This window comes from Suricata suricatta, chromosome 6 (genome assembly GCF_006229205.1).
Source record: "Suricata suricatta isolate VVHF042 chromosome 6, meerkat_22Aug2017_6uvM2_HiC, whole genome shotgun sequence".
Taxonomy (NCBI): domain Eukaryota; kingdom Metazoa; phylum Chordata; class Mammalia; order Carnivora; family Herpestidae; genus Suricata; species Suricata suricatta.
This window is the reverse complement of record NC_043705.1, coordinates 106,440,182-106,468,178: the sequence shown is the minus strand read 5'-3', so window position 1 is coordinate 106,468,178 and position 27,997 is coordinate 106,440,182. Positions and strand designations below refer to the sequence as shown.

Here is a 27,997-nt window from a genome sequence, read left to right as displayed (position 1 = left end):
CTGAGCTCCCAGGCATCACCCTGACACAATGAAAGACCGTGAATGGGCTATAGTTCACTTGCCCTTGTGGGCTGGCCACACAGGGCCAGGAAGGCCTGGGCTCCCGGGGCCCTGGGTCCATGGCATCTGGCAACAAATGAGTGCATTCACGTATCCTGTTGTGCTATGGAATTATCATCGGTTTCCATGTGTCTTATGTGCAAACTGGTGCAGAGCAGAATTGCTGGGTCACAGAGCTTTAGCAGACAGTAACGAGTATCTTCCACAGGGGTCTAGCCTACGTACACCGTACAGAGACATTCTGGCTAATTAACATTTTTTTAAAAGTGTGGGCCTCCAGGCCACCTGACTGATGGATCAGGTGCAGGCTGTCATGACACCCTGTGGTCAATCAGGAGGTCAGAGTAGGTATTTGGGAGGGAAGGTGTGTGATCAGACAGTGTCCCAGGTTCAGAGCTCACCTGGGAACCGTGCCCATCACTCTCCTGTGGCCAATCTCCTGAAGGCTCTCTCTGGCTGGTGGGCCCCAAAGACTTGTCAAAGAGTGTTTATAGTCCCGTGGCGAAGGGCATGGACACCCCCACCCCCCGGGCTCCTTTCCACCAACCCCGCCACACACCTTCATGGCTTTGAAGAGCCTTTCAGCAAAATACTCTGGGGTGCTCCGGATACACTTCACTGAGAAGAGGGGGGAAGAGGTAGAGTTATTCTGGCTGCCTCGGGGATGGAGCGACCTAACCCCCTCTTTGTTTTAACTCCTTGGGGACCACCAGGTGCCAACCCGGGAAGAACAAGGCTCTGATAACCGGAGGCTCCACCCACTTTTAACTCAAACCCAGAGCATAAAGCAATCAGGAAACAGGGGCTGTTGAAATGTGGGCTGTACATCTTAAAAACCCACTTCATCTTTCTAGTCCTCTGAGGCTTTTTGCAGGGAACTGGGCCAGGGGCGGCGGGGGGGGGGTGGTTAGCATCTAGGGTGGAACTGGGAAAGGTGTTTCTTTAGTCTCTGCTGTAGAGACGTACTGGCAGCTCTTGCTGGCAGAGCAGGCTAGAGGCCGACGGGCTGAAACAGACTTGGTAGGGGCCAGCTCCGTGCAAGGGAGAGCCTGGGGCTCCAGCTCCCCGCCCGCCCCCGCACCGAACACACATACCACCACCCCAGGCTTAGACATTACTGACTCCTGGAATGTCCAATTTCTTTTCTTTTTTTTTCCTTTTAATTTTTTTATGTTTATTTATTTTTGAGAGAGAGAGAGACAGAGTGTGAGAGCAGGGGAGGGGCAGAGAGGGGGAGGGATGGAGACACAGAATCCGAAGCAGGCTCCAGGCTCTAAGTTGTCAGCACAGAGCCCAAGGGGGGCTCAAACCCATAAACTGTGAGACCATGAACTGACCTGAACTTGGATGCTTAACTGACTGAGCCACCCAGGTGCCCCTAGAATGTCCAGCTTCTAAGGGCCTCTGGATCAGGCAGTCCATCCCCTCTGCCCCCATTTTTCAGACAGGGAAACTGAAGCTCAGAGAGAACAAGTCAGCAGCAGACTTGGGAGAAGCCCTGGGTTTGAATCTTGACTCCACCACCGACTAGTTGGCTCCGGGCACGCCCCATGCTCAGAGTACCCCCAAGTCATTACAAAACTCCTCCCTGGCAAGTGACACAGCAAGTGAGATGTGGTTTCCTCACTTATGAAATGGAGACAATGCCCACTCCTGGGTCTTTTTTAAAGATTAAACACTCGGGGCCTCTGGGTGGCTCAGTCAGTTGTGTGTCCGACTTCAGCTCAGGTCATGATCTCACAGTTCGTGAGTTTGAGCCCCACATAGGGCTCTGTGCTGACAGCTCAGAGCCTGGAGCCTGCTTTGGATTCTCTGTCTCCCCCTCTCTCTGCCCCTCTACCACTAGCATTCTCTTTCTCTCTTTCTCAAAAATAAATAAATGTTAAAAAAAAAAAACCACTCAGTGCAGTGCCCAGCACACAGCATATGCTTGACACAAGCCCGCTCTCCCTCTGGTCATTTCTCCACCCCTGGCTCAGCACTCTCTCTCACCCCACCACACACACTGGGGGAGGGAGAGGCAGGAAGTCCGTGCCTGAGGCTCGTCTCCCTGGCCTCCCTGCTGCTCTGGCCAACCTTCAGAATCCACTGCCCATCTGGCTTTCTCCTTCCTACTCTAGACCACATAATCCCCCTTTTCCATTCTTGGCCCCTTGTTCCTGGGCCAGAATCCCAGAATCCAGCAAAGCCCCCTGGAACACAAGGTCAGGACGTACCCACAGCCAGCATCAGCTTCTCAAAGTCCCCGGACAGCTCGCCTCGGATGCTGGCTTCGATCGGCTTCCCCGTGGTCTTCAGATACTCATCAAACACTGAGTCAGAGAGACAGGGATGTTGAGGGTGCCCCATGACCCCGAGGAGAACCCAAGACCTCAGGAGGGGAGGGCATGGTGGCCAGGACTAGTGTGCCCAGCATGAGGGTAGGGCCGGTGTTTGAGGGGCTGGCTGGCAGGAGGCCAGGCACATCACCAGCCACTGTGCAGTCGTGAGCAGGAGGACAGGCCTGGTACTCGGAAGGAAAGGCTGAGCCTCCTGTTAAGGACTTTGCGGAGGGACTATACAAACCACCATCCAATAAAACCAGGACTAGTACTTGAGTTGTAGATGAACTAGCTATCATGCTCTAGTAGTGGAAAAGTAGTAAAGAATGGAATCGCTGGCACAACCCCAAGGGACCAGCTGTAGGTCTTTCATCTCTGGAACTTACCCAAACGGAGATGCTGCTTGCTGCGATTTCCCAAAATGTAAATGAACTGGGCTTCATCTGTTCCCCATTTCAGTTCCCCTGCCTCGTACAGGTCCTGAAGGGAAAGAGGAAGGACCTCACTGAAAGGGGACAGAACTCTCTGGCCAAGCCAATCAACTGCTGCTGGATCCCTGAACCTACCAGTAATTGGTAGCCTCAGGTCCTTTGCATACACCTGTATACCTTCCTCTCTTTCTGGGGAAACTCCTACTCAACCTTCAAGGCCCAGAGTAAATGTCCCATTTGTTTTCAAAGTACTTCCTGATGTCCCCAAAGCAGAATTCTCTTTCCTCACCTCCTTCCGTTTTCTAGGCTCCTATAGTTTTCTGCTTCTTTACAGCTTTGCTCCACTGTGTATTATGATTCTTTATGTGCCTGTCTCCCCACTATGGCACGGGCTCCTCAAAGACAGGGACTATGTTTTATCACTCTCTGTATCTACCCCTGGGTGTCATTGGCACATAGTGGGGCTCAAAACACCTGGGATGTAATGATATATCCGTAGAGAAGGTGTTTGTATGCCTGTCTTTCCCAGTACTGTCTGATTTTGTTCACTAGTGATTCCCCAGTGCTTGGCAGAGTATCTGACACACAGTAGGTGTTCAATAAATATTGAAGGAATAAATTAACAAATGACAAAAGCCCTGTTGTGTGCCTTTGAAAATAATAAATCCTTTCTTCAACAACGCACTGTATAAATGCTGGCCGTGAACTGGGTATTTCATGCAAATTACTTCACCTGTGGCCCTTCCCCAGACTCCCTGCCATGCCCTGGTGCCCATGGCGCTGGTTTACCTGGACATCCTGTTGCACCAAGTCCTCGCTCACCACATCGTCTTCCTCCCTGGTTCCCTGGGCGGAGACACGGGGACGTGAGGTTCAAACCCCAGAGCTGGGGGTGGGGGTGAAGGGAAGGCCTGGATGCGGGTGGGGGGGGGCACAGGGAGGGCTACAGAAAGCCTGGGGGCCCAGAGCATCCTGGAGCGGTGACATGCCCAGGCATCTACTCTGTGGGGAATCCCAAATCCTGCCCACTGGCTTCTCCTTTTGTCCTGGGAGCTGGGACGGAATAGGGGAGTCCAGGTGATGACCAAGGTCCCTCCAGGAGCCCCCTCCCAGAGCAGGCCAGGGCATGTGCTGAGAACAGGATGCCCCACAAGTCCTGGTATGGCCCATGATGCCCTCCAACAAGGACACTGCAGGGGTAAGATGTCTGCACGTCTGCGGTTTACTCACCAGTGATGAGACTTGGGCCCTGAGATCCGAGCTCACAAGCAGTGAAGGCACCAAATCCTACCGGTGCTTCTGCTGCTCTGCCCAAGCCCTGCGTTTCATCGGCCAAGGACAGCACTCACAGGGGACAGGGCCAGCCCTACTGGGCATCTTGGTTATGCGGGCACAGGTCAGACCTACTGCTTGTTTCCTCTTCCCCCTGGATGGTGCATCTGAGAACCCCAAAGTCCCTGCTTCTCTTGGGAACTGAGCTTAAGAGGACAGAGCCCCCACGTTTACGATCCAGGCCGTGCCACCGCCCACCTCGTGTTAGACTCTGAGGAGGAACAGGAGTTCTCCTCCCCAGAAAGAGCGGCTTTGAACACAGGGCCAAAGGTCATACTTCCCCATTCCTGATGTTCCTGACCATTCCCCAGCTGCTTAATATGGGATATGGATTGCTACGGTGACGGAGAAAAAGACCTGGGAGCGGCCGGGGTAAAATGTGCTACGGGAAGGGAGGAAGTGAAAGAAACCAAGAAGTGGCTTAGTTTCTATATAAAACTTCCTAAAGGTTTGGTCCTTGGAGCTGGGCTTGACTCTTCCCAATAGCTGTCCCCACAGAGCCTGTGGTCACAGAGAGTTCTGGGCAGCCGGGCAGGTGAAGGGGGGGCTGAGGAGTGGGACATGCTTTCCAGCCCCCTGCAGTCACAGAGAATGCAGGCCTGCTACTGCCAGAACTTTGAGTTATTCAAAAGAATCTAGAAATCTAGCTTTTGAGCAAAATCTCCCTATTTTTAAATGTTAGCAACTAACTCAAAGTATTTAAAAAAAAACCCAGACACATTGTGGACATGGGGGTGGCTCAGTAGGTTAAGCATCCCACTTCAGCTCAGGTCATGATCTCACGGTTAATGGGTTTGAGCCCCGCATTGGGCTCTGTGCTGACAGCTCAGAGCCTGTGCCTGCTTCAGATTCTGTGTCTCCCTCTCTCTCTCTGTTCTTCCCTGCTCACACACTCTCTCTTGCTCCCTCAAAAATGAATAAACATTTAAAAAAATTTTTTTAAACACACTGTGTGGGAAAATCAATGGAAGAAAAACAACTTGGCAGATTGATGACAGCTGTGGACACCAGTCTCCAGCCTCTTCATGGTCCCTTTTTGTGTACTCGTGGGTGGGAGGCAGGTGTGGTGGGGGCTGGCTGTGGGAGGTGCAAAGCAGGCAGCCCCAGAAGTGCCACATCCCTGCTGGCGCCGCAGGGATGTGCCAGCCGTGCCAAACTCGGCTGGGGAACAATGGCAGGTGGGAGGCCTGGAGAGGAGGGGACGGGCGGGTGCGGAGAGAGGAAGGTCATAGGAGATGATATTTCTGGGCACAACAGAGAAGGGATGTGAGACAGAGAAAAGCGAGTCACCTGCTTCTACAAACCGGGGCAACAGAGCAGACCCCTGGATGCTCAGATTCTATACCCACGAGAGCCGAGAGCATCCATCTCAAATTCTAAGATGAAAGGGAAGTTGGGGAAGGGAGCGGACACAGCTTATGAGGACTGTAAACCCGAGGAGCCACCTGTCTGGGACAACAGGCAGAAGGTGCTCACAGCCCTCTGCCCACGCTCTGGTAGAGAGCTCCAGGGAGGGCCCCAACGTGGACCAACCTGGAGCAGGACCACGAGCATCTTCTGGAAGTGGCCAGAGGTGTCACCAATGATGTCAGCCTCCAGGTCTCGCTCGTAGGCTGCAGGGAAGGACCACAAGCTTTAGTCTCATCCCCATGAAGCCTCAGGGATCCTTTATCCAAGATGATCAGATGTTTGTCACAAACCCCAGAACCCAGCCTCCATGATGGCCATAGAAAGACCGAGGATGTATCTTCACAGGGTTTTGCAGGGACCCTGACACACTGAGATGGAATCTGTTGGCTTCCCTTTATCCCCCCCGCGCCATCTACTCCGGGGACCGTGGTCGCTCACCTGGACAGTGGCTACAGCCTTCTCACTGTCCCCCCTCCCCCACTTCTGCTCCCCTCACTCTCCAATCCACAGCAACAAGGGTGACCCTTGAAGCCCTCTCTGATCATGAGCTGCCCTGTTTCCCACTAATCTTGGAATCAGGCCCCATGTGACCCTCCGCTGCACTCTACTGCTCTGGCCTCAGCTACCAGAATTAATGCTTCCCCAGGGCCTTTGCTCTTCCCTTTGCCTGCAGGATCTTTTCCTCACTCCTTATGCAAAAGGTTCCTTCTCATTTCCTCCCAAGACACACTCTTCCTGACCACTCCTCTGGGGCAGGTCCTCTCCAATTGAAGTTTGATTCTTGTTACCTCGTGTGTTTCCTCCATAACACTTAATCACAGTCTGTCATCACCGGGTTTACCTGTGTCTCGTCAGTATCCCTTGTCACCTTGTTAGTCTGTAAGTTCTAGGGGGCAAGGATGACACGGGTTTTGCCCACTACCATCTCCTGAGAACCTAGAACAGCGCTGCACAAAGCAGCTATTTATGAGCTGGAGAGATGACGGACAGATCCGAGGGACGGAGGAAAGCAGGTGGATGGAGAATCTTAGGGCCCCCAGCCTTGCAGTTACCCTCACTGCCATCTGGAAGTTGGGGCCCCTCCTGCCTCTCTCACCATCTTTGTACGCTGCCACCAGCTGGTGGATCTGCTCGTTGGTCCGAGAAGCCAAGATCTCAATGAGGCACTTCTCATCAGTGCCGATGCCCTGGGGGAGGAGAAGGAACACAGGAGTCAGGGCTGGGTTGGGAGGCCACCAGCAGCCATGGGCTGGGTTCCTGGAGTGGCCAGAGCTATGACATTCCCAGCAGGAAATGTCAGGGTGCTCCTACCAGAGCTCTTGGACACCAGACTGGAGCTGCTGCCCTGAGAATCAAGACATAGATTCTAGTTCTGCCTCTGCCAGCAACTTGCTTTGTGACCTCTCATTAAGAAACTGTCTTTCTGGGCCTCAGTTTTCCCATCTGTAAAATGGAAAACATGCCAAGTGCTCTGCCAAACTCATAAGGACATTGGGAAGGCAATCTCTCACATTGCTAAGCTTACCAATATAGGAAGTGCGTCCATGTTGGATAGCTCATCAGAGGCTAAGATCACAGTGCTTTATACACTGTAAAGTGCCAGATATACTTAAGGGCTTTGATCCTTCCCTGCTTGCTAGGAGGGCTACCGTTTCCTTCAACCAGACCGAGCTGCACCTCTGCCACCTCTCCTGACATTTCTTACCCAGCCTGGAAGGACCTTCCCACTCCAATCAACCAAATTGTCCCCAGGCTTTTGGGCACAACTTGATTTCTCATTTTCTGTGACGCCTCTTCAAGCCACACTGGGCCTGCCCTCCTGCCCTCCTTTAGTAGTTTCTTGGCCTCTGGGTGTTGAGCACACTGTGTCCTCGTGCCCCTGTATCCTGCTTCCTTGGGGTCTGGGCCAACAGCCCCCGTGACAAGGTCTGCCTCACACGGACCTCTGTTCCACTCTGCCCATCTAGAGGAGACTGGGGCGCCCCCTGGGACAGGGTTTGAGCAAGCTGCCTCTGGCAGCAGGGCACACTGCTGGTGGCTGCAGGGCTCACAGAGTACTCGCTGAGAGGACCAGACTCTTCCCATTAATCACACCCCCGCCTGCAACACACACACAGACCCACGCTTCTTACCGAGATGGCATCTTTAATTTCTTTGGCATCACAATAGGCAAGTGGCCTCATGAGACCCACAATCAGTCGTTCAAACTTCCCCGTCAGCTCATATTTCAAGTCTGCAATGAGGTCCTGCATTGAGGGTCGGGGGAGGACGAGATGGAGGAGGAAGGGGAGAAGCATTTATGGTAAGAATGACATTTAATGAGCACCTACTCTGTAAGGCACCAGGCTAAGTAAGCACACAGAACTGTCACTTTTAGAGGTATATGCTACCATCCCTAAGAAACAGGCTTAAAGACATCAGGTAACTTGCCCACGGTCATGCAGCTAGCAAATGGCGGTGCAGGATTCAAGTCCATGGCCCCGTGTCTCTTCCCCCGCATTGTCCATTTACTTGTTTACTGGGTGTCTCTCCCACGATCTGTGAGTCCACAAGGCCAACACCTCACAGGGCTCCTTCCCCTGGGTGGACCCCTGTGTACCTATCACAGTACCCAAGCATACAGAAGTATTGGGGATATATCTGTCGCTGAAGAGAAAGGAGGGCAGAATTGTCAGCACAGAGGCTGAGCTGGAATAAAACAGGCAAGACCCTGAATGAACACACACAGGCAACTGAGGTCAGCTCCCCAGCCCCACCGCACCTGCCCTCCAGTTGCCATGGTTACCTTGCCATAGAGGGACTTGTAGCTCTGGCAGATCTCCTGCCTCTGCTTGTTGCTCCGAGAAGTGATTAGCTCCAATATGGCCTCCTTGTCACTGCCTGGAAGACAGGAGGGCACCTGTTTCCCTACCCCAGCCTGCCTCCAGGAAGCCTACCAGGGCTGCTCCTTTCAGTCTTCAGCACCAGCTTCGTGAGGCAGTGCTATGGGTAGGGGAGGATCTACGGGGACCTTTCAAGCCCCTCCTGAGAAGGATCATAGCACCCATAGGCTCTGAGCTCAGAGGGCCTGTGATCCAACCCCCTCATCAGACCAATAAGGAAACTGAGTTCCAGAGAGAAGCAAGGTCTCAAGGTCTCAAATAAGCTTTCATAATAAGACCTGGCTCAGAAACACCCAGGCATCCTAACACCCAAGACAGGGTTCTTTCAACAACAAGAAAAACAAAAGAGAATAATCAGTACCAAGTCCGGGATAGTGGTGACCCCCCAAGAGGAAAGGCAGGGCTGATGCTTCAGGAACGGATCTATCAAGGAGCTTTGAACTCTATGAGGAAGCAAGTTCTGTTCCTCAAGGTGGGCGGCAGTTCTGTGGGGGAAGCTCCTAAAGGTCAGTCTGGATTTCATTATAAAATTATGAAAAATAATACAAAGAGGAGACAAAAGAATGAGTGAGCACACCTCAACATCTCACTGCCCCCATCAGCCCCAGAAGGGTTGTGGGCTGTGCCCACGTGTGGGAACGCCCCCAGCTCCAGGGAGTCCTGCTCCCTTCCCTAGGGCTCCCTTGCTGGCAGCTGAGCACCCACCGAAGCCCTTCATGGCAGTGTAGAGAGCCTCGGCATCCTGGCCGGGGTCAAAGTCCGGGAAGTCATGAATGGAGCCCCGGTACTTGGCACCCTGTGGAGAGAAAAAGCAGAAGGTAAACTCCTGACCTGGGGCTCCCAGCCCCACCCCAGGTCACACTCTCAACCCTGGCTATAGTCAGGCTGAGTTCCCTTCCTCTGAAATTAAGCACTGGCTACAGAAAGCCCGGGCAAGCGTAGGGACACCTCTTCCTGTACCTCCTGCCACAGCCTGCTCCAGGGACAGTGCCATTTCCCCATGGGAGGGTGGCTCAGTTGAGCCCACAGCACTGCACTAACCTCCCAGGACCCAGGAGGAGGGAGAAAAAGCCAGGCTGAGTGCAAAGGGTAGAGATGATCCCGACAAGAGTAATGAGCTCCTCCTATTTTTATGCCATGTTACACTTTACAAAGCCCGTTTGCCTCCATTCATGTGATTGCAACTTGTAGAAGCACTTGAGATGATCTGTGATCACAGAAACAAGGAAAGCAAGCCCAGAGAAGGAATGCCTCTTGCTGGGGATCCCACAGAGCCCAGATCTCTGGCCCAGTCCCCTCTGCTCTCCAGCTCCAGAAACCTTGCGGCCGCCAGCTTCTAAGGGTGAGGTCATGGCCCAAGGGAAGCCCAGATACCCTCAGGAGCAATGCCAAGACAAGGTGCCGCCCTTCTGGGCCCAGTAAACTGAGCTGGCAACTGGCATCTGAGGACAAGCTGGCTGGGTCCATGGGGTGAAAGGGAGGAGAGGCAGAGCCAGAGGATCTTAGACACTGAACTTGAATGCACAATGGGCTCGTTCACAGAGAAGTCAGATGTGGGTCGGCTACATGCCCCAGAGAAGTATGGGGCCAGGAGAGTGGCTGAGAGCTGGGAGAGCTGGGGACACCACAGCCCAAGGCACTGAGCACACGGCTTGGTGACAAGGCACTTAAGCCTGGGCTGGGCCCAACGTTAAGGGCTGAAGCTTCAGGGAAAAAGACCCCACCCTGTCTTTCATGAGCTTTGTACCCAGAAGAGAGAGACATGCACACAAATTAGCATAGAGCTCGTAATAAATACCCTAGGACAGAGGCAGTGTAATTTGGGAAGATAGTGGAGGCCAGTTCCAGTGAAGGGAGGGAACCAGGAAAGGCTCTGTGCAAGGGCTAAGGGTGACCCACAAACATCGTGCCTTAAAGGAATAAGAAGCAGGGGCACCTGGGGGGCTCAGTTGGTTAAGAGGCTGACTCTTGATTTCGGTTTAGGTCATGATCTCAGGGTTCGTGAGTTTGAGCCCCACCTCAGGCTCCATGCTCACAGTGCTGAGCCTAATTCAGATCCTCTGTCTCCCTCTCTCTGTCCCTCTCCCCCCCAAAATAAATACACATTAAAAAAAACTTCTAATTAAAAAAAAAAAGGAGTAAGAAGCAAAGGCAAAAGTGAGCCTCCGATGGCCTCCCGGGTCCCAGGGCCCGCACTGAAGGACCTGGCCAGCTGTGGGGCCGCTCCTCGGTTTATGTTTGCCGATGCTGCTCCTCTGAGGTATGCATGCGTGGGTGCAGGGCTGCTATTTAAAGTTCTGACGGGGCGGGTGACCAGAAAGGGACACGGCACTCTTCCCACCACCTGTGAATCCCCTGCAACCTGATCACACCCCTGGGCAGAGAAGGAGAGAGGAACATATGCCAAATACCGGGACCAGAAAAGAGACAGTCCCTCGAGAAAGCCCTAGCAGAGTGTGTCTTGCTCACCGAAGTATTCCCAGCACCCAGCACAGAGCCTGGCACAACTAAGCGCTCCCTGGATTTCTGTTTCCTGGATGGATAGGCACAGGGATGGATGAATGACTATGAATATATTCTGAGCAAATCCAAGAAGACTTCCTGGAGGTGAATTCTAAACTGAGCCCTAAAGGAGGAGTGACAGTGAGGCCCCAAGAACTGGTGGGAGGAGGGATGGGAAAAGCAGAGAGGGGGAAGGCTGTGCATAGGAAATAGCACGGAAAAGTCCCGGGCCCAAGAGCAAGCAAGAACATTCAGGGAGGTGGCCCAGATTCTCTGGTGCTCAGTGTAGATGCCCAAAGTCGCCAAGACCATGGGACTCTACGGTGCCAGGAAGAAACGAGAAGAGGAGAAAGTGGAAGGGCTTGCTGCTGAGGCCCCTCTCCCCTGTTGCTGCTCCTGCACCTCCACCCTGCACGATGGCTGAGGACAGGTTGCAACTGAAAGATGAGGCACTGCCTTCTTGGGGGAAGGGACGTCTAATGATGGTCAGGAAGCTCGATCAAAATGTTCCCTTCCAGACAGGCTTAGTGAGGAGCAAGGCCAGTTTCCCATGTGTGTCTTTGCACAAGGATAATAAGTTCTTCCAGGAGGCATCAGTCAGTTTGGTTATCCCAGGAGGGTCCCTCAGGATTATGGCCACTAGAAGAAGGGGACATGGGGGAGGCCCTAGCACTAGTCACATTTAGAGGCACAGAGACAGTCCTTCAAGTCACCCAGGCCCAGTTTCCCATCATCGGTCATCCTCTCATCAACCTGATGAATTCTGCATCTCTAGGTGCCATCTGTGTACCTGTCCCCACTTCTCCACCTCACCCAAAGGGGCTCTTGCCCCTCTTGCAGACAGGTTTCTGGCCTCCGGCATCCATGGCCCAGGGGAGGGGAGAGCAGAGGAGGGACTTTCCACCCTGAAATATTCAGCAGGTCCTGATGCCAGCTGGTGAGCAGCCTGGACCCTGGGGCTCTGAGGTCTCGAGACCCACCCCAGCTGCTGCTAGAGTAGGAGCCCGAGGCTTCTCGGGAGCAGAAGTGACGTCACCCTGAGAGACAGCTGCCTGGCCAGGAATCCACCTCAGAGTGGCTTTGAGCAGACCTGAGCCAGGCCTCATCTCTGCAGCTGCTGGGGTTCCCGGTACCGGCAGCTGCCCCTCTTGCCCCGCCCTTGGCGTTCTCATTACCCCTCATCAAGTTCAATTCCAGAACATCCCTGTGAAATGGATGCCACAGGGCCATGCTTCCGGGACCTTTCTGACATCACGCTATTCCTTCACGTTTTTGGGTCTCAAGTTCCCCATTTCTAGAGGGAAACACAGGGAGAATAGCACAAAGAACACTGGGGCGATCTGGACCAGTTACAAGAGTGAGTGGCTTGTTCCGGGAACCTGTGCGCAGGGGTGCGTGGTGTTGGGAAGTGGGTATACTAGATTTGGGGTGCTAATAATTGGAAGGAACAGAGAGAAATTTTAGCTTGAGAATGGAAAGAAGAACATTGTGAAACTCTCTGGTATCGTCTTCTGCAACCTTCTCCCTCCCCACACCCTTGTACTCCGAGCATGCCAAGTCGACATCTTCTCTCTGGCCTTCCGCTCCAGTGTCCCCTCCCCCTGGAGCACATCAGCCCACTTGCTCTTCCCTGGTAGCTCTCTCCAGGCACCTTTCCCAGTTTGTTCAACCTGCCTGCCCTCAGGGCTCCTTTATGCCTCCACTTGAACATGAGTGCCCAGCATGAGGGACGTCATGCATGGGGGATGCTGTGCATGGGGGGTGCATGAGTGGGGTGTGCTGTGCATGGGGGAGTGCATGCATAGAAGGTGCCGTGCATGGGGGGTGCTATGCATGCATGGGGGGATGCCGTGCATGCAAGGGGAGTGCCATGCATGTGGGATTTCAGCTCATCTCATAGAATGAGGGACCTCTAAGGTTCAGCCACCCGAGACTCTTGCTTGGAGACGGTCTACTGGCCTCTGGTCCATGGCAACAAGAAATCACACGTCAGCCAGGCAAAAGCATGGCCTGGGAGCACTGGAATAGGATTCCAAAGTTCTGTGCCCTAGGTCCTGGCCCCTCTGACCTCCCAGGATCTGCTCTGTCCACTCAGGTCATGCAGAACCCTGCAATTTGAATGCCTCCCAGGAAATAGCTCTGGCATGACTACATATGGGAAATGGGGAACAGCAAGTTATGCCTTGGACCTCTGCCCATAACCACTAACACTTTCTCTTCCTGCTCAGAGAGACCACTTGTGCAAGCGCCCTCATCAGAGGCTGATAGGGAGGCCACGGCTGGGACCCTCTGAACACGGATGCTGTATCACTTAATACACTGTGCTCCTCAAAAAGTGTGAACAGATACCCTTAAGGCCCTTGTTCACTGAGTGGCAAGTCATGAAAACTGAGGCCCAGAGAGGGTCACAAGCCCCCCAAGATCACACAGCTCCTGTATTAAGGTTATGGCCAATAGCTCTAAGACTGAAGTGAGGAGCAAAAGGGGCCAAGCCAGGTGTCCCTTGTGGATTTTTAAATGTTTATTTATTTTGAGAGAGAGCACCCATCCATGTGTGAGTGGGGCAAGGGCAGAGAGAAAGGGAGAGAGCATCCCAAGCAGGCTCCGTGCTGTCAGTGCAGAATCCGACACGGAGCTCGATCTCACAAATTGTGAGCTCATCACCTGAGCCAAAGTCAAGAGTCAGATGCTTAACCTGCTGAGCCACCCAGGTGCCCCTTGGTTTTATTCTCCCTTCCTGGGCCCATTGTTGCAGTGGCCCTAGCTCCTTCTCTAAGGCTGGCCAACCAGGGTCACTCTCAGGTGAAGTGCAGCACAGAATGACACCTAGCCCTGCCCAAGGACAAAGCCCAATCCTGGCCCCAACCAGGAGGAAAAGCTCCACCACCCCTCAGCTACTGCCCAGCAAAGTGGTCGTGCAACATGAAAGACTGGGGTCTCCCAAGCCAAAGAAACTTAATCCCAGGCGCAGGTGACAAGGGACACTTCCACCTCCAGAGCAGAGAGAACCTTCTAATGCTTTTGCCTATCCAGTAGCCATCTCCCTGGGGAACCACTTGAGCCATGTCATTCAGGTAGGACCAACTCTACCACCTGAATCCAAGTTACCATTGGCTTAGCCAATGAGAATCAAACCTAGGACTTTTCCTGGAATCACTGGGAATAAATTAGGTTGTTTCTTCCAGGCTGCCCAGGAAGCAGAATGGAAGCCTAGAATAGCTGGTGTCTAGAGCACCAAATCCGGGAAGAACAGCCCAAGAATGAAGCCACCCAGAGGATGTCCAGTTCACAGAAGCAGAATCCTGACAATATCACTTGGGTCCCTGGATCCAGCCAAACCTGAAGCCCTGGGCTTTTCAGTCATATAAGCCAATACACATCTTTCTGCTTAGGATGTTGTATGTTGTCACTGGTCACTTGCAACTAAAAAGGATGTGACTTGTAACAGGAGCAAGCAAAGCCTGAGAACCTCTCCTGCTCCTTTTGAGATGAAGGTACCAGGGATCTGCAGAGCGGGCCTAGTGACTCCAGGAGCCCAGGAAAGGCCTTCAGGACAGGAAAGACGCCTTACCTGTGCTGGTTTGGCCATGGTATCAGGTTCTGCAGCAGATAACACTGTGGAGAAGAAAGAAACCCATGAGATCTGGTCCCCTCCATTCTTTCCCCCAGTTTCCTCCCAAGGGAAGGTAGGCCTCCCCTACTATTTCCCAGCTGCCTCCAGCCCTTTCGGTTAAATTATCCCCAGATCTGTCTCAGGGCCAGATTTATTTTTCAGAAGACAATGAACAGACTAGCCTGTGTCCAGACACTCACACCAGGATGGGAAAGAGACTGGGAACCCAGATGGAGACAGGGCGCGACCACTGACAGCATGACTCCTCCAGGCTGTGCAGGCTACTTGCCCACATATCCCACTGAACCCTCACAGCGATCCTTGTCAGCGCCAGAGTCTCCCTTTCCACAGAGGAAGAAATGGAGGATGGGGAGTCAGGGAGGTTGCTGCATCATTTACCCAAGTCACACAGCTCAAAAATGAACGGAACAAAGTCCAGATTCCAGAGTCCACGCTATCTGCACCACGCACACTCTATGTCTATGTCACCAAGAATGGTTCCAGAGACCAGGGCTTGATGGACTGCAGAGGAGAGTACTCAAAGGGCTCTGGGCCACCTGTTGCAAATACCTGCAAGGCTATCGCTCCTGTGGAAGCCAATGAGCATTTCTTTAGCATCTCCTCTGATTAGGCACTACTCTAGGTGCTAATGATACAGCAATCAATACAAGAGATTTTTTAAAGCTCTGCATTTCTGTGGCTTACTCCGTAATGGGGAAGAATCACAGATGCATATGGCAAAAAGTAAGAAGAAAAGACAACTCTTGGTCAGGAGAGAGTGACAAGGGGTACAAGCCCAGGCTGGGTGATCAGAGGATGGCATGAACCATGTGGACCCCTGGGGGCAGTGTGGTCAAGGGATCCAGGGTGGCTAAGGTGGCAGCAGAGAGTGGGGGCAGCGGACCAGCACTGAGGATTTTCACTGACAGGACAAACAGGACACATGATCTGGTCAAAGGGGGTGTAGGAGACAGGGTCTAGAGTGAAGAAATAAGGAACAAAAATGTCTTACCTAAAAGTGAAATGAAAAGGGGCTGTAACTGGTTTGGAAATGGGAAGAGAAGGAGGATGAGGCCAATGGCCCTCAGCAGGAAGGCTGAGATGGGAGTGAGGCAATTTTCTGGGGGCAAGAGGAGAAGGAAGGGCCGGTGCGTTCCATTCCAGGACCGTACAACTGGGTCTTTTTAAGCCATGTCTGTGTATTAGTTTTTAAAGGTTTTTTAAAAAAATATTTATTTATTTTTGAGAAAGAAACAGTGCGAGCAGGGGAGGGGCAGGAAGAGAGAGGGAGACAGAGAATCCAAAGCAAGCTTCAGGCTTTGAGCTGTCAGCCCAGAGCCCGACGCGGGGCTTAAACTCATAAACAGTGAGATGATGACCTGAACTGAAGTCGGACGCTCAACCAACTGAGTCACTCAGGCGCCCGTTTTTAAAAGTATTACTTTTTAAAAGTGGGAATAATAACCTCGATCAGCTCCTACAAGGAGCTGAACTAGAAGAGCAGAAACCAGGGTATTTTAGCTCAGTGCTTTCCAGTTCTCCACAGAGCCCACCACCAACAACAAAACAAAACAAAACAAAACAAAACAAAACACCCAAACAAAAAAAACCAAAATAAAACACTTAAGGAAAGTCAGCCCTTGACCTCAGTCCATAATCCTGTTCTCTTTCTGGGGCACCGGTGACAGAGTGACACAATAGAGAGAACACAGGCTTTGGAGTCAGATGGCCAGAACTGGATTGTCACTTCTTAGCTACGCGCCCTTCGGCATATTGCTCATCTCTGAGTTCAAGATCATCTCAAGTACAAAACGGGGGCTTTCCCTTGGCTCCCTTGTGTGACTGCTGGAGGAGGAGACATTAATTTAAGTCCAGGGCAGAGCACAGGAGGCCAGGTATTCACTGCACTGGTGGGAAGTTCTGACGGGGCTTTGTCGCGTTTGCCTGTGTCTCCAGGGCCTGACCATGAGTCCCCCAGGCTGCAGTTGACAGACAGAAGGCGAGGCCAGGGCTGAACAGAAGAGGACACAGATCTGTCTGCAACCCCAGCAGGGCCTGAGGAAAGCCTGCAGTTTCCCTGACAACCAGGGGCCCCTTGGTACAAACATGCAACTCTTACCAGGAAATGGAACCCACCCCCACCCCCGGCGGGGGAGGGGGGCCCACATCTACCCCAGGGCCTGGCAGGGAGCCAGCTCTGGGGTTTCCCCGGGCCTGGGCCATGGTGCAGGCAGGGGGTGAGGGATCCCCAAGGCCAGCATGGAAACCGACTCAAAGAGGCCTGGGAGGTCTGCTGAGGCAGGGAGGGCTAAGGCCCGTCACCTGCACCTCCAGTCTGGAAGCATTTTCCTTTGGCCTTGTTGCTGGAAACTTCAGTTGCTGGCTGAAGCCCAGGCCCATCTGGACGCGAGCCCTTTCCAAGGAGAGATGGCTGAGAGGAAGGGCCTCCAAGTCTTTGGGAAAATATCCTCAGCTCAGAGAGCAGTTTGTGTTTCATGTGAGTACACGTCTTGTGTATACACAGAAAGCAAGCTTCTTCCAGAAGTAGATGTGGAGATTGCAGTTCGGGGATGGTGCGGGGGGGGGGGGGGGTGTTTGAATCTCCAACAGCCCCCCCTCTGTAGGCTCAGGGAAGCTCTGGACCTAACCACAGAGGCGCCACTTACCCTGGCTTTACAAGGGTCTGTGACCCCTCCCAGAGCAACCCAGAAACGGTACCTCTCAAACTGGCTGAATAAATGGGTTATATACAATGTTTCAGAATCCCACGGGGCTCTTAGCCACCCCCTACTTCAGGCCCCTCATTTTTCTAGACGAGATAAAGGCATTTCAGGGAGGGTAAGTGACTTGCCAAGGCACAGACAATAGCCAATATCTGTGCCTCCAGGTCATAAGTCCCTACACAATTGTGGACCCTGGCTGCAATGGGATATTAAGAGAGGCCAAAGAAAAAGACCCAGGTCTGATTCCCAATCTGTCTGTAACCTCAGACAAGTCAGGTTCCTCTCTGGACCTCAGTTTCTTCATCTATTAAATGGGGATAATAGCACTCTTTGGGAAAATCCAGACTGGATGAAAAAGGTTTTTATAGACTTCAACCATGAATTGTCACAGCAAAATTAGAATATTATTTTCACAGCAAAATCTAGATTCTAGATTCTAGATTCAGGGGGTTCTCTCCCGGGTCACAGGATTCTTTCTCTATCCCTAAGCCTCCCCCCTACCCAATATACTAGTTAGTTTTATCATCCTGGCTGAAATAGCCTCACAAGACTGGCAAGGATGGCCACGCTAGACCTGTGCCCCTCTCCTCCCAGGAACCCTGAACCTCTTCTGACCTGGATATGCAACAGGGTTCATCGTGGCTGATCATTCCAGAAATCCATTCCAGGCACCTGAGTGGCTCAGTCGTTTAAGCATCTGACTCTTGATTGTGGCTCACAGTTTGTGAGGGCGAGCCCTGTGTCAGGCAGGCTCTGTGCTGACTGTGCAGAGCCTGCTTGGGGATTCTTCCCCTTCCTCTCTCTCTCTCTGCCTCTCCCCCGCTCTGTGTGTGCATGCCTCTCTCTCTTTAAAAAAATTAGTTTAATTATTATTTAATTATTAAATATTATATAACAAGTATGTAATAATATAACATAATATTATTGTTTAATTATTATTTAATAATTAAATAATTATTGAGAGACACAGAGCACAAGCTGGGGAGGGGCAGAGAGAGAGAAAGACACAGGATCCAAAGCAGGCTCCAGGCTCTGAGCTGTCAGCACAGAGCCCGATGTGGGGCTCGAACTCATAGACCGTGAGATCATGACCTGAGCCAAAGTCGGACGCTTAACCGACTGAGCCACCCAGGTGCCCTCCCCATTTTTTTAAAAAAACCTATTCAGGGGAGAATCTCCTAGTGAATTTGTGCTACTCTGGCTACCCCCTGCCTTAGTCCTTTAGTCTGCAAGCAATCAAGTCTCCTTCCTTACCCTTTGGGAGCTCCGACTGATTCCAGGAGGAATGCTGTGGAGTGGAGAACACGCCAGAGCTGGCAGGACTTACAGCTTACCACTGCCCAAGTGCAAGACTGGGGAAACCACAAACTGGACAGAAGAAGGGTCTTGTCCAAATCATGCAAGAGGCATGGGCTTTGAGGCAGGACCTCGCTGGGAGTCACAGCTCTGCCACCAGCGTGTGATTTAGGTAAAGGACCTTAGTTGAATCTCAGTGTCCATATCTGCAGAATGCACATAAAACTTATCTCCAAGTACTGACAAATAAAGGAAATAGTGGGTGAAGAGGCCTAATCACAGCGCCTATTACAGAGTAAAGTCTCAATAAATGGTAGCTTTTATTACAATAAAACCGAACATTTACAATGGAGGCAGAATGGCATTGTAATCAAGAATAAAGGCTTCAGGGGTGCCTGGGTGGCTCAGTCGGTTAAGCATCCGACTTTGGCTCAGGTAATGATCTCATGGGTCATGAGTTCGAGCCCCACGTCAGGCTCTGTGCTGACAGCTAGCTCAGAGCCTGGAGCGTGCTTTGGATTTTGTGTCTCCCCCTCTCTCTGACCTCCCTTGCTCACACCGTCTCTCTAAAATAAATCAAAATTAAAAAAAAAAAAAAAAAGAATGTAGGTTTTGCAGTCACGGCCTGAGTTCAAATCCAGACATTCCAGAAAATTCCTAACTTATGACCTAGGAGAGCAAGTTCTGTCATTTCTCTCTAACTCAATTTCTGCATCTGGGAAATGCTTAATCTCATATGGTTTTTAGTGAAAATTCTATAAACGAAGGTGGATAAAATACTCAGCATGGCCAGGAACACACTAAATGTGTGATTTGTGGTGGCTTCCGTTATCAAGGTCACTGGTAGTAGAGTCTCCAAAGTGGGGTACACAACAAACCATCAGGGTGCAGGACAAAAATATTACAACTTTCTAATTTTTTTTTTTACCTTGTCCTTTTCTGTTGCATTTGTGTTCGGTATATACAGGGAAACACGGGTGTTAGGGGTTCGGGCTGATGTGCACGCTCAGGGTCTGGACTTCAAGGGAACAAAGCAGATGGAGGAGACAGACCAGCATAAGAAAAAACATTTCTGTCCTCAAAAGGTATCTTGCGTGGTTTGGAGGAATAGAGAGAGTTTTAGGGAGGGAGGCAATGCTGAGCATGAGGGCGTGAAACCAGGTGTGTGGGGGCGAGTAAATGTGAGAATAATAAAAAACAACAGGGAAGGCCACACAAAAACTCAGCCAGACCTCTGTGCCGCAGGAAAAGCCTGGGACTCTAATTTGGGCCATGTCACTCTTTGCCCACTTATCCCTGGGGAGCTCCTTCAATGCAGGCTGTCTTATCCCAGCATTCAAGGCTCCCAACATGCCTCCTGATGTATTTGCCTTCCCCTCTCTCTTCTTCACCCACCACCCTACCCCTTCCCCACGAAGCCCACAACTCCTTCTACCAACATTTTCTATCTAGTCTTCTAGTATCAAAACCAGTGCTTTTTTTTTTTTTGTTAATTTTTAGTGTTTCTTATTTATTTTTGAGAGACAGAGCAAGCAGGGGAGGGTCAAAAAGAGAGGGAGACACAGAATCTGAAGCAAGCTCCAGGCTCTGAGTTGTCAGCACAGAGCCCAAAGTGGGGCTCAAACCCACGAACCGTGAGATCATGACTTGTGCCTAAGTCGGACACTGAACTGACTGAGCCACCCAGGCGCCCCTAAAACCAGTGCTTTTCAATTCTGGCTTCATTAATCCCACCTGGGGAGTTTTTCTAATTTACCAAAGCATAAAGTCAATCCCCAGAGATTCTGACTCATTGGTTCTGGAGTGAGGCCTAGGCTTTGGTAATTTTTAAAAACTTTCCTAGGTGATTCTTTCAACTCTTCCAGGAGCCAGGTGGGATTTCTCTTTCCTTTCAATCCCCCACAGTACTCAGAAACCATCTATAGTAGACTGGCTTGGGTCAACCATTGTGGATTTACCATTCCTCAAGTAGATGGCGGATGCTTGCCTCCAAGGTATTCTAGGAAAAAACTGACTTCAAACTCTCCAGGTTATCGGATTCCAGTCTGTCTGTGAGCTATTTTACAGCTCGGTAATTTGTAGGTAAATGGTGGTAATGTGTAAAATAATTCTTATAGACACGCTCATACTATTCTATCTGATAAAGGTTCAATTAATTTCCCTCTCCTGCTGGCAAAACCAGTTTGCCTCCATTTGAAAATTCCTTTAAAAAATCTATGGATTCTCTTTCAAGCTGGTTTTAACATCTGCGTGTCCAGTCATTAAGTTAGCAGAATAAAATTGAAGCACATGATCATTTTTATATCTTCTTTTGAATCATGATTTTACGGTTTCTTAAAAATTACTGTATCTGTTTCTTTGCGGCACCCCTTATCATAAGGTATGACTCATAAGGATTATTGGGTGAAATGCACTGAGTTGTTTTAATCCTTTCTTTAGTGATCCTCTGGGGGGGTAGAAAGTCACTCAGGAAAAGGACATCCAGCCTAGTGGTTTTCAAACTGTGCTTTATTCCTCATTATATAGCCAGGGGAGGAAAAACTTGAGGGATTAAGTAAAATTTGCCCAATGTCACAAAGAAACTTAGTGATTAAGCAGGGGCTCATTTTTCAAAAAATATTTACTGAGCATGTCCATTGGTTGGAAGACGGGGGTAGAATAAAAATTGAGACCGATGAATCTCCCACCCACACAAAGCTCTCAATCTAGCACAATAATCTGCAATAGTTTTGATCCTATTTACCACCAGTAACGCGAGACAAAAACCGAGCATTCATCATGAAAAATATATTTTGTAAAAGGCGAAAGATTTATACGATCTGAAGAGAAACCAGAGTATGATAAAAATATATTTTGTAAGCATGAGATTAAAGGCATATGTAAGAAGAGGTCGGTTTCTTCCTGTACCCCAGAAAATCATCTTCGCGCCCCCCAGGATGTGTGCACCTGACTTCCGAGGCCTCTGGCCTATAAAATCATGACCCTTCCTTGCCCTTGTCATGATGGCCCCTCCCCTAGCCATTCAGACACCAGGAGCAGCCCCACCGTCCTCAGGGAGCTAGCCTTTGATGAGGCCAGGGGAAATGCCATCCCTGGCCCTGTGCCTGCCCCCCCCCCCCCCCCCCCAGGCTCGAGGCACTCGGGTTTCTTAGAGAGCGGTGTCTTTCCCTCTCCTGACCCAGAACCATTGATCTCAGGGTTGGGCAAGGCCCCAGGAGATCATCGGGCTGTCCCAGGTTTGGTGTCAGATGGGACCGGGTTTGAACCCCAGTTCAGGTCGCTTTTGTGAGAGACAGCAATGTGTAGGGTCTAACGGGATGGAAGTTGGAGATGCACTGCCTGAGACTGAAGCCTGACCTGCTCTGTGAGAGCTGTAAGGCCTCGGTAAGTCCTTAGCCTCGTATGCAAAACAGGATAAAAATAGTGCTCAGCTCAGAGCAGGACAGAAAGGGTGAGGCCAGAAAGAAGACACACCTAGAGATTCAAAGGGGCCCTGACCCCCAGGAAACACGATGTTAGTACTATTTCTTCCCTAAATTTTTGAGGGCTGCCTTTCCACATCTGCAAAATAGGCATGGTAACAGCGTGTAACGTATCAAGGGTTCAGTCAGGGCCTGGCAAGCTGGACGCGTTCAATAAATCATGCAGGTTACCATTTTATTATTATTTCGGATGTACCAGGACACCCGTTTTACAGATGAGGAAGCTGAGGCTCAGGCCACCAGCCTTCTCGAGCACCACACCCTCCTGAGATGACAAAGGTAGCACTTGCTTCTCTGGGCACAGCACTCTACAGTTTACCAGGCACTCAAACACCTGCCGTCTTAGAATCTCATGAGGGTATCAACCTCATCCTTGTTTTGCAGATGGAGAATCTGAAACTCAAAGAACCCAGAGACAGTCATGTCTCCCTAGCCAGTCTCTGCGGGAGCGTCTCCATCCCAGGAGGAAAGGAAATGCAGTGGCTGTATTCCAAGCCAAGAAGTTTATAAGCATAAAGTCCCCCCTCTCAAACACTCCCTCTCCTCCATTGTGGAGGTGGGGGGGTTGGGGGTGGGAGTGTGGACAAGTCCTGGACTTGCATGCTCAGAAATCAGGGTACAGACCACATCCTGTGCTTTGTCCCCACCCAGGAAGTGCCTTGGAGAAGCTGGGTGGGGTGAGGCTAAGTGATACCACTGGGCCTCCCCGGAAAGTCCTAGAAAAATACAACATGAAGAGTCGTGTGGCCTGCACCCATTCTACTAGCTGGATGCCCTGGACACATCTCTTACCCTCTACAGAGGAAGGAACTGAGGCCAAGAAGGGTAGATGTGCCCGGGCCCCCACCTACTGAGAGGCCAGGGCCAGGTCTGGAGCCCAGCTGCACTGCAGATGCTCTAGACGCTGGCAGCTTCCCAACACTGCAGAACTCCCCCACCCCGTCCCAGGGGTCAGCTCCAGTAGGTGGGCTCCTGCCCTTCCCAAGGACAGCCCCCCTACTTTGCACACTGGTATCCACATTCTGTCCCCGGCAAGAGCTATGGCCCTTACCCAGAAACCGCAAATTTTCTGAATCTGAGCAGCCAGCGCCTTGGGAACAAAGGGTGGAAGGCAAAGGAAGATGGATGAGTGACTGTCACAGCTGCAGAGGGGGATGTGGGCCTGTGCCTCCCTCCCTGGCCCCACCCAACTCCCAGAATCCTGAGTCTGAGAACAGTTGAATCCTTGACCACCTGCGCTGGAGGCGGCAGCCAGTACAGCAGCCTTTGCAATATGGATGGTTACCCAAGGGGCCCAGAGAGGGAAGGGCCTTGCCCCAGGACCCCTCAGCACCTGGAACTGTAACCCTACTTTCCATGACTCCCAGGCCAGTGCCCTTTGCATGGCACAGGGCCTGCCAGCCGGAAGGGCAAGGTCTGTGGGAGCTGCACCTGGGCGGTCATTCACCCGAAGGGCCAAGCAGGACTGGGTATCCCTCCCGGGTCAGTGGGGCTAGCAAATTAAGGTGTGCTTTGGGTGGGGCAGGAGGGGGTAAGTGAGGGAAATGAGCAGAGGGAGGAAACCAGAGTCCTTTCACCAGCCTGGGAGCTATTTGGCCAAATTTGGAATTATCAGGAAAACCCAAGGGGTGTAGAGAAAAGGAAGGGTCGGGAGGAAGCAAAGGCTGGATTCTCTTAACAAAAGCCCTCTGCCCCCACCCCTACCCCTTACAAGGCCTACAGGGGTGGGCCAGGCCTCCCAAGCCTGTAATCAAGACTTCCCAAACTTGTAATCATTCCTTGCAACTGATAAATGTATCAGTTTTAACGATAGCCATCATTTCCACCAAGAGGGTGTGCGTTTATCGGCTCTGGACCATGGAAAAGGACATTGAGGCTCAGAGAGGGAAAGCTATGGATTCAAGGTCACACTGCAAGTCGACGGTGGAGCTGGGATTGGATTCAGTCCCACGCTGGTATTCTGGGAGTTATCTGAAGCTCCAAGAGCTTTGGTTAGGCCTAAAACGGGCTTCCGGAGAGCAGAAAGAAGGGTGGGGCCTCTGTCCTTAGAGCCCAGCTCCAAGTCCTCTTTAGGCCAGCGGTGGTTCAAAGGGGACGGGCGGGACCCTGGGGTGTGAACAAGTCAATCCCCCATCGGTCTGCACACAGAGCCCTCTTCCCAACAACACCGAGGAACCGCTGCACAAGAGGCTGGATGTATGCAGCCTCAGTCTTCTTTTGGCATTAGCCACACGCTTCCTTGCGGGTCCTTAGACCCCGGTCCAGCCGTCCCCAAGCCTAGGTCTTCTAAGTCTCTCCAGCCCCCGCCCCCTCCTAAAGCACGGCCAGCGCCCGGCTCGATATCTGCCCGGGTGACCCCAGCCCCTGGACCACACCCGCGGCAGGTCCGCCCGCTCCTCCCCCCTCCCTCCTTTCCCCTCCGGCCCTCCCCTCCCCCAGCTAAAGCGCCTTCGCCTTTGCTTCTAAGGTCAGGGCTCCAAATTTGCTCCACTGCGTTCCCCCAAGCACGTTCGGCCCGCGACCCTCCCGGGTTACAGCGCCCTCACGTTCCAGCCCCCAAGGCTCCCCACCTGCCCGCGCCCTCCACCTGCCCGCACCCCTCCTAGGCGGCTCGCGGGAGGCACAGGTCAGCAATGACTGGGCGTTTATTGCCCGACCCCGCAGCCCCCAGGAGGGGGATCCCTGGATGCGATCCCCACTCCGGCTACAAACCACTCACCGCGCGGCGGAGGCTTCCAGTCGCGGGCTGGGAGGCGGAGGCGCGGACGCGACGCGGAGCTCGCAGGGTGGGAGCCCGTTAGTCAAGCAGAAGCAGCAGCCGAGGCGCGGGGCGGGCCCGGACGACGGCGGGCGGCTGCTCCCCCGCCGGACACGTGGCGCGCAGAGGCCAATCGGGCTCGCCCCGCCTCCTCTCCTCCACCACCACCTCCCAAGTTCATTCGCTCCTGGAATCTTAGAATGTCACCAGCCCGGAGTGGCCCAGCCCGGAGGAGAGCCTACGTCAGTGCTCAGACCCCGCAAAGACCTAGGGAAAGTAAGGGGATATGGCCAAGGCCACTCAGCGCCAGAAGTCAGGGCTTCCGATTCCCTGATCTGGACGTTTCTCCCCCAAATTCCTAACTACTTGCCAAAGCTTTGTTGAGAAACAGATCATTGAGGCTTGACAAAATTGAGGCCAAGCACTTTATCTGCCTCATCAGATTACATTCCTCAGTAGCCCCATCACACCGGTGACATTACTTACCCACTTTCCGGAGCAGGAGAGCCCGGAGATGTCCAGGTCTTTGACCAACGTGGCACAGCTAGTAAGTTGTGGAGCTGGGATTCGAACCTGGACACAGAGACTCCAGAGGGACACATTCAAGCTTGACTCTGGGGAATGCATAGTTCAGAGGAAACACAAAGAGACCAGCTGTTAAAATCCAGGGATGTGTAGAATATTCTAGAATATAAAAAACAATATGCTATTTGGGAATCCAGAGGAAACTGAGAATGTTGTCCCACAGAATATTTGTAAAGACTTCCTGGAGGAGGTGGTCTACAGTAAAATTCAGTAGTATCTCCTACCCCCCACCCCGACTTAGAAGTTCTGCTCTGATGGGAGTGGCTGGGTAGTCAGTCAATTAAGCATCCCACTTTTGCTCAGGTCATGATCCCATAGTTCATGGGTTCGGTCCCACAGTTTGTGGGTTCAAGCTCTACGTGGGGCTCTGTGCTGACAGCTCAGAGCCTGCAGCCTGCTTCAGATTCTGTGTCTTTGTCTCTCTCTCTCTGCCTCTCCCCTTCTCTCTCTCTCCACCTCTCTCTCTCTTAAAAATAAATAAACAGTAAGAAAATTTTTTTAGAGAAAAAAGTTCTGCTTGGGTGAAAAGATGGGCAGATGGCAACCCTGGATTACCCACTCACCCGCTGAGTTTGCATGCGCAAGAAGACACTTCACTGCTTTGAATATCAATTTGCTCATCCGAAAGATAGGAATAACCAAAGCTTTTTCCAACGGCTGTCCTCAATCTGTCACCAGTTCAGAGTCCTCTAAGACTTCTACAAGGAGACTTGGTTGAAAAGTGTGTCCTTTCATCTATGTTTAGGGGCCAAGGGCAGGCCGCTCCAAGATGGGTCACGTTGGCATGGAGATTATTTTGAGTTAAAAGCAATCCATACCCAGGAGATTCAGGGAAAGCTCTTTACCTCCCCCTCAACTGCCTAAATTTACATTGGAAAGAGCCTATAGCAAGAAGAGAACTTTTAACAAGACATTACAATTTGCTTAAGAAACTTATTTTTATAACAGGGAAACCTTTATTTTCCAAACATCTTCTCCCACTTTCCTAATGGTCTTCCTTAGACCCCTACCACTCTCCTTAGCTCATGTAAGTGTCACGTTGTTTCAGTGCCTTTGGGATTTCCATGTCTGTGTGGTTTCTCCTTACATATGAAACTAAATTTGATTTTTTTTTCCTGTTAATCTGTCTCATGTCAATTTGATTCTTAGTCTGGCTAGAAGGACAGAGGGCAGAGGAATTTTTTTCCTCCCCAACATATTCATTCCCCCAACAACATGTACTGAGTACCTGATGCATGCCAGCTACTGAGCTGAGAGACAGAAGGGAGCAAATAGGAAGTGGGGCCCTGACCTGCCCTCACGGAGCGAGCGTCCACTCTCACAGAAGACAAATGGTTAGGTCATTGTTACAATAAAGCATGGACGATTGTAATCTGGAAACTATAAGGCACAATGTTGGCCCAGAGCAGATGAACCCAACCTAGGCACCCAGATGAGAGTGATGTTGGCCAGAAAGATGAATAGAATCTAGTGGGAGACTATGAAAAAATTAAAATAATTACCTTATGATGAGATCTGTTAAAAACAAAACCACAGGCCCAACATGGTGTCATCGAGGCTAAATTCACAAGCCATGGCTTGGAGATTAATACCTAATCTGTTTCAACTTCCCCCAGAAATGTAGGCTTAACGGATCGGTCAGGAACTTTTCAGTCAGTGCCAATGAATCTGCCACTGAGCACCCCTGCCCCCCCCCCCACCTCTGCAAAGAAAGAGAAGATAACTACTAATCTCCTTAAGGGAAAGCCACCTTGCCTGGGACACCCCTTTTCTTTTGCTAATAACTTTCTTGCTCACCCTCCTTCTATAAAAACCTATTTTGTGCAACTCTTCCAGGCTCCCCTCTACTTCCTACATGGGACAGTGCCCAATTCATGAATTATTTAATAAAGCCAACTAGATCTTCAAATTTACCTGGTTGGATTTTTTTTTTTTAACCAGCCTTCTGGTAGATGAAGCAATACCTTCTTAGACAGATTATAAAGAGGCTGGCCCCACTGAGGACGGAGGCGGGGCTCCTCAAACAGCATAATAGTAGCTGCTGTTCATTGAGCAATTTCAGCGAGCCAGGCAGTGCGTAAGAGCTTTGCTTGTGACGTCACACTTAATCTTCCCCATTCATAAGTTAGTCCTTATTCAGCACTTACTATGTGCCAAGCACTATTTTCAGAGCTTTATCAGCAAACAAAATGAGGATCCTTGCTCCCGTGGCCTCTGCATTCCAGCAGAGGGGAGGTAGACACACGCTAAGTAAACGTGACAGTATCTTAGTCGGTGACCAGGGACAAGTGCTGTGGACAAAAAGAAGAAAAAGCCGGTGAAGATTCCCAGGATGACTGGAAGCTGCAGTGTTCTGTGGGTGGTTGGCAGGGCCTCCACGAGAGGGGGAGCTCTGAACAGCAGTGTGGAAGGTTGAGGAAGGTAGCCGGACTGCGGGGAAGAGTGCTTCAGGCAGCGGACACAGCGGGGGCAAATGTCTGGAGGCAGCAGGAGGCCTGGAGGGTTCCAGGCACAGCAAGGAGGCCAGTGTGGCTGGAGTGGAGGGAGGGCAGGGCGGGTACCGGGAGAGCAGAGATAAGGAGGGACCCAATCAAAGAGGGGT

At 51.6% G+C, this 27,997-nt stretch overlaps 1 protein-coding gene across 3 annotated transcripts in view; it reads right to left on the bottom strand.

Moving 5' to 3' along the window:
• Positions 1–24,890, bottom strand: part of ANXA6 (annexin A6) — a 49,227-nt gene extending 24,337 nt beyond the window's left edge. The window contains exons 1-11 of one of the 3 annotated variants that reach the window (XM_029943006.1): positions 24,772–24,890; positions 14,510–14,553; positions 9,142–9,232; positions 8,340–8,434; positions 7,687–7,800; positions 6,651–6,741; positions 5,678–5,757; positions 3,602–3,658; positions 2,768–2,861; positions 2,277–2,372; positions 620–678 (exon numbers count right to left, since the gene is read on the bottom strand). In XM_029943006.1, the coding sequence (XP_029798866.1) occupies positions 620–678; positions 2,277–2,372; positions 2,768–2,861; positions 3,602–3,658; positions 5,678–5,757; positions 6,651–6,741; positions 7,687–7,800; positions 8,340–8,434; positions 9,142–9,232; positions 14,510–14,527 (795 nt within the window). In that variant the 5' untranslated portion in view covers positions 14,528–14,553; positions 24,772–24,890. Of the gene's footprint in view, positions 1–619; positions 679–2,276; positions 2,373–2,767; positions 2,862–3,601; positions 3,659–5,677; positions 5,758–6,650; positions 6,742–7,686; positions 7,801–8,339; positions 8,435–8,797; positions 8,893–9,141; positions 9,233–14,509; positions 14,554–24,771 lie in introns of those variants that run through there. The other 2 variants (XM_029943005.1, XM_029943007.1) reach the window with 2 other exon arrangements.
• Positions 24,891–27,997: the final 3,107 nt, after the last annotated feature.